At 32.2% G+C, this 14,025-nt stretch overlaps 1 protein-coding gene across 2 annotated transcripts in view; it reads right to left on the reverse strand.

Annotated features, from left to right (window-relative positions):
• Positions 1-14,025, reverse strand: part of LOC127707278 (multiple epidermal growth factor-like domains protein 10) — a 74,607-nt gene that overhangs the window by 57,593 nt on the left and 2,989 nt on the right. For both annotated transcript variants that reach the window (XM_052211816.1, XM_052211815.1), the window contains exons 2-3: positions 12,190-12,262; positions 6,085-6,300 (exon numbers count right to left, since the gene is read on the reverse strand). In XM_052211816.1, the coding sequence (XP_052067776.1) occupies positions 6,085-6,300; positions 12,190-12,262 (289 nt within the window). The remainder of the gene's footprint in view (positions 1-6,084; positions 6,301-12,189; positions 12,263-14,025) is intronic.

Here is a 14,025-nt window from a genome sequence, read left to right on the forward strand (position 1 = left end):
CGCAGCGAGTAACATCTTACCAGAGCGTATCATAGGATATTTGGTAAGTTAGTGCAATTAGAGGCGTTGAATTGTATTAGTAGTATTAGTATTGAGTGATAATACTCGGAAATCACATCAGTAGTTAGCAGAAAAGATCATCAAACTATACATTTTATACTGAACTGCGGCCAAGCTTAGCGAAAGGTCGTGCAACATAATCAGTCAAACAAACTTTATTAGATTAACTCGTTAAGGAACGATCGTTTTCATTGGTCAATTCAATTTCAAACCTTCGACCTCACACCTGCGAAAATAGAACACGCGTACTATAAAGCTGAATGGACTGATCAGTATTCACGTAGCCGGTCAAGGTCGTTAAAAACTTCCATCGTCGTATTCACGTACATGATTGTGTTCTTGATTATCCCATGGCAATTCTAGCTTTTATATATGTGCATGTAAAATTTTAAACTTTAATCTGAACACACGTCGAAATATTTAATTCAACTGTCTCCTCTCAATTGGTTCTGGATTAAGGGAGCTACTATTTTATTTTGATTGGGGGTGGGGGACTTCGATGAAACATTTTGTCCTGCATTTTTTTTAGTTGTTTTCTCTGTCCTGTCTTTTTATTTTTCAGTCTGTTAGGTCCTGACTATATTTATTAGTTTATCCTGATTTTTTTACATAAATCGTCATCCTGCCTTTTTTTTTTGTCAAGTTGCTCACCCTGCCTTATCTTTTATTCAATCGACTTGATGAATTAACGATGTACTTGAAATGAAACCGTACTTAACTACAAAAATAACCAAATTATATACTAAAGATATTGCTCGATTTTTATAGTAAATGGGTTTGTGTTATAAACTGTCATGTTCATTATTCATATTCTTTCATAAGTTTTAGGCAAGTGTGATTTTTTTTCTGATTTAGTTTACTTAATTTTGAAAAAAAAATCCCGACATTCTAAGTAAATTCAGAACATGTAACCAGCCATGCTTTGTTTAGAGAAAAAATGAAGATGGCAAACCATGGCACAGTGGAAGGAAATGTACTTTATAAACTCCAGCGATATACTTTCTTAATTTATAATTAACTGTTTTGCTATCCTCGGTTGAAAATTATATATTGTAAATATTTAAACAGTTGCATAGAAAACAGTGTGGTTATTCACTAAATGTATTGATAAAAGGTGACTCCATTTTTGTACATACTTTTACAGTAGTCATCCTTAATTTTTTAATATTTCGTTTATAAGTTTATCATACATGTATGATTTTGTATTTCATTTTAATACGCACGCATGCCACACGTTACTTTGGCGGATAGTTCAACAATGTTATGCAAAGCTCTATTCTTACGGTATGAAACTAAAGGATAAATTTTCAACCAATTAAAATCGAAAACAGTACATTTATATAGTTCCTTATAAACTACGACATTTCTAACAAGTATTTATTTATTTTTTAGTTCCACACATGCAAAAATAAAATCTTCGCCGATGAAACATTTCAAACCTTTTTACACCAACATGCCTTCACTGAATTCATTTGAATTTCGTGGTGACCATGATAGTACATTGCATAGTACATCTATATTCACGTACACACATGATACGATCTTTCGGGGACAATTTGCTCGTTTATGACACGTCATTTCTGAATGACCAAACGCTTAGCTACTTTATTTTCGTTTTATAGCATGAAAACAATCAAAAAAAGAGGAATGCGCAACCCATCATAAATTTGAAATGGATCAGTATTATGAGATCCTTATTATAAGTAACTACGACATTGTCAGGATAATAACCTAGCGTCAATATGAAAGAAATTAAAGTGGTTCATACATTCATCCGTATAAAAGCGGCACATGTATTTTTTTTTATCCTTATATTTTTCATAGTGCGGTACAAGTGCTGCATGCATAAAGAATATTACTTAACACAAATTATTAGTATAATATTTCGACCCCACTTTTTGAAATTCACAAAATACTTATTTAATTATTTCGACCAAAAATCATTGTTTTTTACGTTCGTAGTAACGTAGTACATTCCATTGTCGGTCACCTGTGTCAATTCACGTGCACACTAAAATTGTTGTTGTATTTAAATCTTTCGGCCAATGAAATGAGACGTTACAAGTTGTTTGTTTGTGATACGCCAGAATGTTATCAATGAATTATCAATCGCTAAACTTGACTGCATTTCAGTGTACCTATTCAAAAACGTAAATGCAAATTTCACAAGGCTTGATCCAAATAGCCTTTTTACTGTCTAGTAACTTGCAAGTACGAAAAAGACAGGAAAGAAGTATATTTTGTCTATATGTTTTGTGTTTGCACACTTTTTAAAGTTGATCATGCATTCGTTCTAAAATAAAATTTTGACCAGATAAAAGTTAAAAGATGACATAATTGGACAACCGCAATTGTTAAATCGCTTTGACGTCCGAAAAAAAGATAATAATCAACACATCCATTGTAACTTTTAAAGCCAGTTAAATCCTTTTTTGCTGAAAGAACGTCCGATATCATAAAAATTGATTATCAAAACATAACAAAAACACAAGTAAAGAACGTTTAAGTATTCAATTTAAATCAAAACACAAAGGTTATTCCTGATTAGTTTTTCGAATTATTTTATTTAGGCGTTGAGACCCTTTGGTGTCCCCACAGTTTAAATGTCTATAATAAATACGTCGTGAGTTGTGGGCGTTACAGACGAACGTTCACCTAATCTGACCCAGTCAATGGGATATTTTAGCGCGCCAATCAATGGTCTCGGCTACACTGTTTTGCACATGATTCTATTATTGTTTTAAGTGTGTGTTTAATTTGTTAAAAAAACAAGAAACACCTGACGTCTGCAACGAGCATGTTTCGTTCACCTTGTTTTTTCCGATAGTTTCTGGATTCAGTGTCATAAACCATTTTTGTAAACTGCTTTAAGGAATCAAATGTTTATTCCGGCCAGGTTCGATCTTTTATTGCTGATCGTTTATTGTTATTTACATTTTTCGCAAACTACGAAGTTTTCACAAACAAACAACCGAAAAAATGTGTTAAATGTTTACTCAAGGGAAATAACTCATTTCAGAAGTCAACTGACAAGTACGGCCATATATATTTATTGGTAGATCTTGTCCTAAATATAGTTTTTGTTCTCTACAGTTTCTCTCTATCTTATACTGTATCCCCGAAAAAAAAACCTACAGATATGAGTAAATATCATCATTGAACATCAATTACTTATGAGACGACTGAATTAGCGATCTTGTCCTTCTGATCTTTTTCTTTTGCGATTTACAATTTTTCTCTATCTAATATAGTTCCCATCAAAATACACCTTTAGTTGATGGGTTAATATCATCATTCAAGTGCAAAGACTCCTATAGGGCTACATGTAATACCACAGTCCCCTCTAATAAGTCTTTTTTAAATAAGTATTTTACAAAATAAAATGTGCAGAATTTATCTTTGTTTCAAATAAAGACATACTTGGCATGAGTACCGTTTTATCCTGTCCAGTACTACAGTGAAAATTACACATAACATGTCATTGTATGTTAGATAATAACCATCGCCGAAAGTAAACAAATCAAATATCCCCCTCCATTTTTTTCTGTTTATCGGCTTGAGTAACCATGTCACCTTAAGTTTTCAAAATATCTTATAGAAACACCAAATTAAAAAAGAATGGTGCTTTGAAACACCAAAGACGTATGGTTATGACTCAGAATTTTTTTTCTGCATTCAAATGCAGGGTTTTTTTTCTACCACTATCAAATTCAAGGGAATACATTTTTTCTACACTTTTTCGTATAAAACATGACGTAACGTACTATGTTTTGGTGGTATTTCACATAAAGAAGACATTTTTATTGAATTGATTTTTTTTCTTTGAAATACTGGTTATTTCAAGCTTTACTATCAAGTTTTGTCATAATCAGTTCAATTGTTTGAGAGAAATTTAGTACAATGTAAGACGACATCTACAGCGATTTGAGAAAAATTTCTTTGAAAAATCCACACACGCCGCATCATGATAGAATATAGTGTGAACCCATAAATGATGAAAAATTCATCTCAACTATATAAAAATAGTTAAATATGATACAAAAGATTTCTGTTGTATGATAAACACCACTAATGTACATCGTTGTCTTCGTTAGAAGGTCCTATGTGGTCTATTGAAACCTTTCATTCCCTCAAAATTTGAACTTTCTATGCTAATAAAATTTCGTGGTAACTATCACCCGTTTATGTAAGAAATGTGATAATAAATGAGTTATTCAAGTGTTCAAGCTTAATAAACTATCCATATAAAAGTTAAATGACTCCATGGAGGTTTTAATAAATCCGTACGTAAAACTTCAGTTTCCGCCTTGTTCCAGAGAGGGACATATATTAGTTCCTTTTAGTGAAGGATTTGTTGTTACAGCTTCAAACGTAATTTAATTGACCTTTTACGGTATATTTCTTTAAGAATTACTTAGGAAAAGGTTTTCTCTTATATTCCAATATAGGAATTAAGAAGAAAAGTAAAACTAAGCTCCCCAAAACACTATGTAGTATGGCTTGATCTGCTTACTACAATGAATATACATGGTAGAGCTCTATTTTAAGGCAATTTTCCATACTCATCTCACTCAGAATATTTAAATTTTGCAATATTCTGTGAAAAAGCAGGAAATAAAAAAAAAATAAAGAGTACATACAAGGTCAAAGGTGCATGTGCAGCTTCCTTAAGAAGGAGTAATACCACCATTGTTTTGCCCCTATTAGTATTTCTTTAATACTAGTAAGTTGTTTTTTTTTAAATGTGTTGTTTTTTTGTTGTTTTTTTTTCATATAAAGGAATACTTGGCATTAGTAACGTTTTATCCTGTCCAGTACTACAATGAAAATTTAACATAGCATTTCATTACATATAAGATAATAACCATCGCCGAAAGTAAACCAATCAAATGTTCACTCCTTTTTTTTTCCTGTTTACAAGATTTAGTAACCATGTGACCTTTTAAGTTTCCAAAATATTTTATAGAAATTCAAAAATGAATGGTGCTTTGAAACACACAAGATATATGTTTATGACTCAGAACTTTTTTTTCTGCACTAAAATGCAAAAAACAACAATTATTTGTTAAAATGTCGACTTATGATTTCGACGATGCTGAAAATATATAGATGTTCACCTGCTGACAATTTTTGTTTGAAATAATTCTGTTTTATCCACCATAGTTTCCGCATAATAACACTAATATGGATTAAAATCGTCTTTCAACGCCACTTCCTATAAGGAGTAGAATGGCGATGTCAAAAATCTGAATTATTCGTGAATTTGTGTCCTATTGATCAGCTAATTTCAGTTTATTTCTATCTAGTATTGTTTCCAAGAAAGAAAAGATGGATAACATTGTCGTTGATAAATAGTAACTCCTGTAAGAAGTAAAATGAGAATTTCAACAATTTAACGTATTTGCAGATCTTGTCCTGTTCATCGTGTTGTCATATACAGTTTCTCTTTATCTATTATAGTTTTCCAGATAAAAACCAACATCGCAAAAAGGTAAACATTTATTATTTAATAGCTATAACTTCTAATAACGATCGGCTGACAGTATACATGTAAGTTTTGACATTCTGATCTTTTCAATTCCGTCTGATCTCCCAATATTCAACAGTTTTCAAAAAATTAGACTATTCCTGCATTTTACCCTTATGTTCTATTTCTATTTTCAGTCTTGATTACCATTTTGGTTTGCAGCAAGATTCATCGGACACAATTTTTTGAACTAGATACCGCAAGTATGGGTTTGACCATGTTTGGTTTCAATTGGCCCAGTAGTTTCAGAAGAGGAGATTTTTGTTGAAAAAATTACCAGACGACTGACGGCGATGGACAACTATGATGACGTTGGATGACAAAAGGCCACTACGACGACGGACGACAACAGACGCCAGGCCATTTGATCCAGCTTTCCATCAATAATGTATTACAAAAATATAATAATACATTGTCTTGGTGTTTGATTAAAAACAAAACGTGAAAAAAATGATAAACTTCTGGTGGATGTATCAGTTTGATAATTGAGGACTTACCATCCTTCCGGTAATAACTCTTGACATTCGTTATGTAGGCTAGTCTGGGAAGAAATAGACCCCACCATGTAACCGGTTGGAAACCTGTAGATGAACATCCATCTTCCCAATTATTATTTGCAGGTCCTTCTATTGCCAGGTTTGCAGTGTATGAAATACCTGCTTTGTCTGTATATGTTGTTTCCTGTGCTACTGTTCCATGTAGAGCCAGATTTACTGTTAAAAGAGGTGATCTATTGACAGGGTACTTTCTTATCCATTGTTATTTTAGTACTTATTATACAAATTTGCATAATTTTGTTACATTTATAATAAAACAAGTCACTGTCATTCTATTTTTATGGATGCTTTTAATGTGTTATACTTATTATTTAAAACCTGGTCTTTATCGTATGACATATTGTCATTTCAGTTCTTAAAAACCTGTTCGTGCATTTTCCATTGTTATTCAAAGCAAAATAATTATCTAAGATACCTGGGACGATCTCATTTCATAAAGGCTCTCTTTTGTTTACTTAATATTGTACCTCGAACTTATTAACCCGGTGTAGGTCTTTAAGTCGAGGTTCATGACTAATCAGACACGCCCTCTTAGAATAAAGGGGTCCAAAATAGGATCGAGGAAAAACAGCCAGCGAAATACCATAATTTACAATTTCAGAGCACCAAAGTGCTTTTGGTTGATCTAAATCTCCGGTCAATAATCAAACGGTATTTGAGTGGAAAAACAAACCTGTCCGAAACCGGGAAATGTTGGCTGCAATGGGAATCTATTTACAAAATAAGTCCATATCTCATTTACTTATAGTGGTTGTTATTGATTGTAAATTTTTGGCATTCGTCTACCGTGGAGAATAAAAGAGGGGCTAATAGCTTAACTTACGACTTTGATCATGGTTCAACTTTATTCTATTACGGCATACGTTTAACCATTAACCAACGCTCTATCTTATTAAAGTGTCGCTCTAAAATTGTTATCATTTGCTTCAGTTTGATCCACTTTGCATCTCGTCGTGAATATGCATGACATATTTGCCACTGGACATTGAGGGAGGAATTAATTAATCAGCACCATTTAGTGATGTATAATCATTAATCTTCAGTTGATAATTATCTCAACCAGTTTTCCAATTTTTATATTATTATTTGATTTTTATTCATATTTGATTTTTCAAGCGTACATTTTAGCATTTCATTCGTCATTTTTCTCTTTGCATTTAATCTTTTTTTTTTAACATTAAATAACGTAGTCCACACCAGGGGTTACATTGTTTCCTATCCAGCCAAACTAGGGGAAGGGGAGTAGAACACATAAAACAATCTTCATTGAGTGGCAATAACTCATATATTGAAGCGTACAACGACGGCAGTCTCGTCTAGGTGACAAATTTGCAGTTTCAAGTTTTTTTTTATATCTGGTATAATACACATGTAGTTGTAATAAAAGCAAAAATGGATAAAAAATGTTGGCAACAGTTTATATAAGGATTCAACTTATTTTGTCTGTTTCATTTATTTGTTAAAATATTGTCTTACTGATCGGTTTTGTTATTTAAACTTTTTTCATCTACGATTGTCCAAGCAAAAGTCGCAAAAAACTGTGTTAAAATCAGCCATGCGAATTATTGGAAGATTTAGCTGACCTTTGTTGTTGTTTACAGATTTCAATCATTTAACTTGTGCGTAGATCGTATTCCCTCCTCAAAGAGTTTTTCAAATGGTTATTTAACGTATATATAGCGTGAAACTCTCACTACACCAGGCATCGGATATACGACATTTCTTTTCCGACCGGACGAAGCTGCGTATTTATACATCCGAACAGTCAAAGGGTATACTGTCCAGAGACGGGAGAGCTCCAGAGTTATTTCTATATCCAAGTCAATCCTTTGGTTTCGAATAAAAGGAGATAAAGGTATACATTAATGTGACAGCAACCCAATGACACAGACAAATCCAAATATTAAGAGTCAATATAGTCTTTTGTTATAGAAAGATTCGTATACAGAATAATAAGCTCAAACCGTCCCATGACTAAAAAATACGGAGATGATTAAATAATATTTACTGTCAAAGGTATCACAACAGGCACATTGATTTAATATTAATTACCGTTAAAGATATCCCAACAGGCACACATGTTTGGTTGAAAAATATCACCTGCCTTTTTTTAATTTCGATCGGTGGAAATTAAAGAAGGTGTAATATAAACCAGTAGAAGAAAACCACTTCACTGTATAGTATAACGGTAAAATAAATGATGATAATGAATGACGTCCAGCGGCAAATTAAATGAATATTCGGGACGATAACATGTAAATAAAATATGAGTATTAACCCTGCTTGTGCTAGACCGACACCGGTTTTTTAACGAGTAAGTTCACAAGATATCAGTTCGCAGGAAGAAAAGTCAGCCTACCCGGAAACATTTCTGACAAGTCTGTGCTCTTACTCTTAAATGCCGCTAGTTTAGCGTTGAAACAACAAATACCAATGTAATCGTCTTTGTTTGACCCAGTCGGGATTGGAACCAACGACATCCAACTCTCGAGGCGAACACATTCTCACGAAACAAACCAGGAGAGCGGTTACCGTAGTAATATCATATAAAAAACTAATGTACAATTGATACAGTTACACACAATTCTCACAGTTACTAAAGCGAGCTAAAAGTATCTGACCTAAATTAGGTGCGTTAAAAGATATTGGAAACTACACGTAAATATGGATGGCCGACTTCAGAATAGATTTCATGGATCACACTCTCTGCAAATGAGAAACGCTTCCACCAATTATTTAAGGGATGTGGATGCAGTCGGATGTGGCTAGCTGTTGCAAGGCTATATTTCCGTACTCATTTAATATACCCTCAAATTCCAGTGGTATTCTAAGTTTCACGTCCAACCTCACTGTCGACCTCCTATTTAAAGACCTACCTATTGTATTTAAGATTGATATGTTCTCGTCATGAACATGCATGAAATATTTGCCACTGGACGTAAAGCAAACAACAATCAATCAACTCAATGAATTATTCCATGTTCATATAGTACACGAAGACAAGATCTTGTATAATACTATGATGGAAAATTTCCATTTCAATCACTCAATAATAGTGCCAATTTGTTTATTGTTTTGCAATTTATTAATTACTACATAACTGATCACTTATAAAAAAAAATAAAATATTTTTCATATATTTCTTATCTACTGTTTTATTACGATTTATGATATATGATGTTGTCAGGTAATTATAAAACTAAGAAAGGTAAAAGTTTTTTTTCAAGATGTTTGTTTATGCTACATTAAGACGTGAAAAGGGAATGACGAACGACTAAAATGAAATTGTTTGTTTTCAGATAATACTTTGTATTTCAATTTAAGAATAATGATCAACCGTGCGAAAATATCTCGTCTTTACACGTTTTGATCGAGCCACTCAAACCTACATAACTTGATGATAAAGATTTTACATTTACTAATAGGCTATTTAATACGATTTTATTAATCGGAGTTTACATGCATAGTTTTATATAATATAAAAAAAACACGATTCATTAATTAATTGGACTAAACAGACAACACTAATTGTTTTGTACTCGCATGTAACGTAGTGTTGGAAAATTACAGAATCAAAACCAAAAGGAACATTTACCTGAATATTGTGATGGACCTTATGCATCTAGGTCTGTTCGATTAGAAGTTGTGAAACAAACTGTTTAAATAGTTAATTGTTGAAAGAGTTTACTTACTGTTTTCTTTTGGTCTGGTCCGGTCTTTACGAATCTATTTCATGATAACTGAGAGTTTAAAAACATCAAATATAAATCGAGAATTTTTGTGCAGAACATTCATTGGTCAGTTGTAAATGAGGTCTGTATAGGGTTTTGATTTCCTCATTTATAAAATTGAAAATAGTTATATTGAAAAGTTGGAATTCAAAAATATAAATTAACCCCTTAATGTTATAAAACAATACTATGGTGTTATTTTATTGCTAAAAATTTATAATAAATGAATAATTAAAAGATATAATGCCATTTAATCGGTCCGTTTTCAATACAATTAGGTAACTGTTATTTGTCTATATCAGTCTGAGTACTGTTTAACTATCATTTGAGTTGAACATATTTAGATACGTCCAATTCAGGGGTATTAGCCTTCTGAAAGTGGTTTTTTTTTTGTGCTTTTCTTATGTTTTTGACGGTTTGTAAGTCAGTAAAAGTTCAATGATTAAGTTAATATTGACATTAAAAGACCTCCTCACAAAAAGGGCTGTTCGGGCTTCGGGATCTCAACATCCCTTTTTGTTCGAAGGTCTTTTAATACCAATTATATTAACTTATCATTGAGCTTTTACTATTACTTATAATATTGGGTTACTACTGATGTCTAAGGTTTTACGGTACATTTTGAAAATATACAAATATATTGGTACACATGCAATTACAGTGGAGATCACTTCTAACCTCTCATCAAATCTGTCAGAATCTGTCAGGAGAACTGTTCTTGGACAGTATGTAGAACTGTCATCCTGACACCTTTTAGACAGTTCTAGCTAGAACAGTTCTAACCTAGAACTGATTTGGTCAGTTCTACCTAAAACTGATTTAGACAGTTCTAACTAGAACTGATCCTGACAGTTCTACCCTAGAACAGTTTTAGACAGTTCTACGACTAGAACAGTTCTACGGCTAGAATAATTCTACGACTAGAACAGTTTTAAGAACTCTTTGTCTTAAATATAAATAAGTCAAAAGAATATAATAGATATTACAAAATTCTCATCACAGCACTGTTTTAACATTTCTCTTAACTGCAGTGACGTCATTTAGAACTGTTCTACAATCCTGACAGGTTTGGTCAGTTCTACGGCTAGAACAGTTTTAGACAGTTCTGCTGACAGTTCTACGGTTACAACTGATTTAGTCAGTTCTGCTGACAGTTCTATGGTTAGAACTTATTTGGTCAGTTCTGCTGACAGTTCTACGACTAGAACTGATTTGGACAGTTCTACCTAGAACAGTTTTAGAAAGTTCTACCCTAAAACTGATCCTGACAGTTCTACCTAGAACTGATTTGGTCAGTTCTACCTAGAACTGATTCTGACAGTTCTACCTTAGAACAGTTCTAGGGTAGAACTGTTCTAGGTAGAACTGTTCTAGGACAGTTTAGAACAGTTCTATGACAGATTATTCTGACAGTTCTAATGAGAGGTTAGAAGTGATCTCCACTGTATATGCAATCATCGAAGCTAGGATGTCAATACATTTAAAGACCATAATATTATACGAATTTATACAAATGAATGCAGATCTTGTTGTTGGACTACAAGATTTGTTAATAAATCAAAACATTGGCGACTATATTAAACTCTTTTTAATCATATTCGTTGAAGCCAATTATTATGAGAATATACATGTAAAGATGGAATAGAAATATTCTTTACCATTAAACAGTTAACTAAGAAATTTGTAAACTTAAGCGTAAAACACAAATTATGCTTCACCATGTTCACGGAGAAAACAAATCGTAATAACAACTAACTTCTACAATGAATCTGAAAGAGTTAAACAGAACAGAAACAGAGATATGATATGAACAAAATTAACAGAAATTTGTAAATTAAAAAAAAATGGAAAACACAACCAAAGAAGACAAATCAATAGACCACAACTTTTTTACTTAAGAGCATCTCTTGAGTATGAGGGGATACTGTAAAAGTTAACTGAAATTCTAATAAGGTGCAAGAGAAAAAACTAGAATGTATCAACATTTGAACTCCTAATAAACAATCCATTTAATACAGAAAAATAAACAACAAATGATTGTCTTCATTATAATTTTAGTTGTTTGGCATAATAAAACACTTAACGACCCCGAAACCAGCTATTGCCCTCGGCTTCACCTCGAACAAAGGTGGTATCTCAGGAACAACAAACTTGATATACCCCTTATAACCAGTCAATACGTGTATACTTTTCATTTAATGGTATTGCTGTTATTACCTTTGAATAAATCAATGGAAATTCAGAAATGTATTGATATTTCATAATAGATAAATGTTACAATTGCCAAAGATGGTACAATTTTATATATACTTACTCTGTGCTCTTACTGGAACGAAAAGGGTCGCTATGATAATAAAAAATACACCTGGTTGCAGCTTTGAGATCATCTAAAAGTGAGATTTGTAATCATATACATCTTTAGATCATCAAGTTGAACATAATAAAATATATAACTTAATTTTTTTTTCAAACATTCTGTTAATCGGAAGCACTTAAATAAACTAGCAGCCTTACTACATATACTTATACAGTTCACGGTGCATTCCATAATTATAATGCATTTAAACAACAGATGAACCAACAATACTAGACTGTGACTAGCCATTGAGTTAGAGTTAGAGTTCGAGTTATTGTTCGAGATAATGTCGAGTTCGACTTGATATTCGACTTATGCATATTATGATTCGATTTCAAAAATGCTTAAATGTCTACAAGTTATACTGTCTAGAAAAATATATATCACTAAAAAATATTTATTTTTATATGCAAATAATAATTGAGAAAATAGCGGGTGGATCCAGAGGGCGGGGGGACTTTTTTTTGTATTTTTCCTTTTTATCTTTGCTTTAACTCCGGGAAACCCTTCTTTATTTTTGGAGGGCTTCTATGTCCAAATTTTTGTAAAGTCCTTGATATGTGACTAAAGTGTATGAAATCATAAAAACTCAAATTAAATACTCGAATATTTACTCGAAATCTTTCTCGAAATGTGACTCAAACTCGAATCGTAACTTGAGCTCTAACTCAAACTTTACTCGAACTTTTACTTGAACTTTATCTCGAATATAAACGGAACTCTAACTCGGTGGTTATACACGTGTTCGTAACTCTTAATTGGTCGAACCGCTATTATGTGACACCGAATTGTATCATTCTCTGTAATGACTTCGTGAAAAATATAACACCATCGAATAAAGTTCGAAGACAGATGAATGGGTTGCTTGGTAAGAGGAACGAACGTCTATTTCGCGTAGACATTGTCTGAAAATCAAAATTCCTTTGAAGAAAACAGATTCCATCACTGCTTTTTGTTCGTCAGCACGACATTACAATAATTCCCCTCCTCATCACGCGTCTCAATATGTATGGCTAATTTAATATTAGAATTATGTATTCTTTTTAGAAACATAGTCACAATTACAAAATGTCGAAACCTACAGGAATTTTAATATCAAAGAATTATAACATTATTAAATAATTTTTTTAACAATTTTGCCATATTTTGTACATGTATAGTGCAGTTGCCCTTGGTCTCTTTTCCATTCTAGTGACTCGAATTATTTATTCCTTCAACTTGCTTTTCTGGATAAGAGACAAAGTGGACCTCTGTTAGCGAACTATATGATAAAAGGATTATATTATTTGTATAGATGAAAAACTTAGACCACTCGGCCATAGAGGTCCCTTTACCTAAATAAAGTTAAATGTATCTGAAAGAAAATACGGTCATGAAGATTTAAGTCCGAAAATTTGTTTTTGAATTTGTAAAGACTTATTTTTTTCATTGTCTTTTTTTAGAATAATAATTAAAAAAAATCTATAAACAGTTACGTCTTGGCACATAAGGGTTTAGTTACATGTATAATGATAAAGGATCTACAGACTGTACTGTAGAACCCAAAAAGTACATATAGCTATTAATTGAACTGTCACTACCTATTAAGATTTACCTTTTTTAAATGGTCATGGTACACTTTGAATAAATAGTACAGTAAAATGGCCTTTTGTTTTAGTTTGAAAATTTATTTGATTTTTCAAATTGAAAAATGGCGGATTTAAGAGACACAGTTGCAGAATATGCAGAAATTCAGAGAAAAAAAATATGAAAATATATTGATAACAAATATCCAAAGAATTAATCGACTGTGTA

Source organism: Mytilus californianus, unplaced genomic scaffold (genome assembly GCF_021869535.1).
Source record: "Mytilus californianus isolate M0D057914Y unplaced genomic scaffold, xbMytCali1.0.p SCAF_61, whole genome shotgun sequence".
NCBI classification, from domain to species: Eukaryota; Metazoa; Mollusca; class Bivalvia; order Mytilida; family Mytilidae; genus Mytilus; species Mytilus californianus.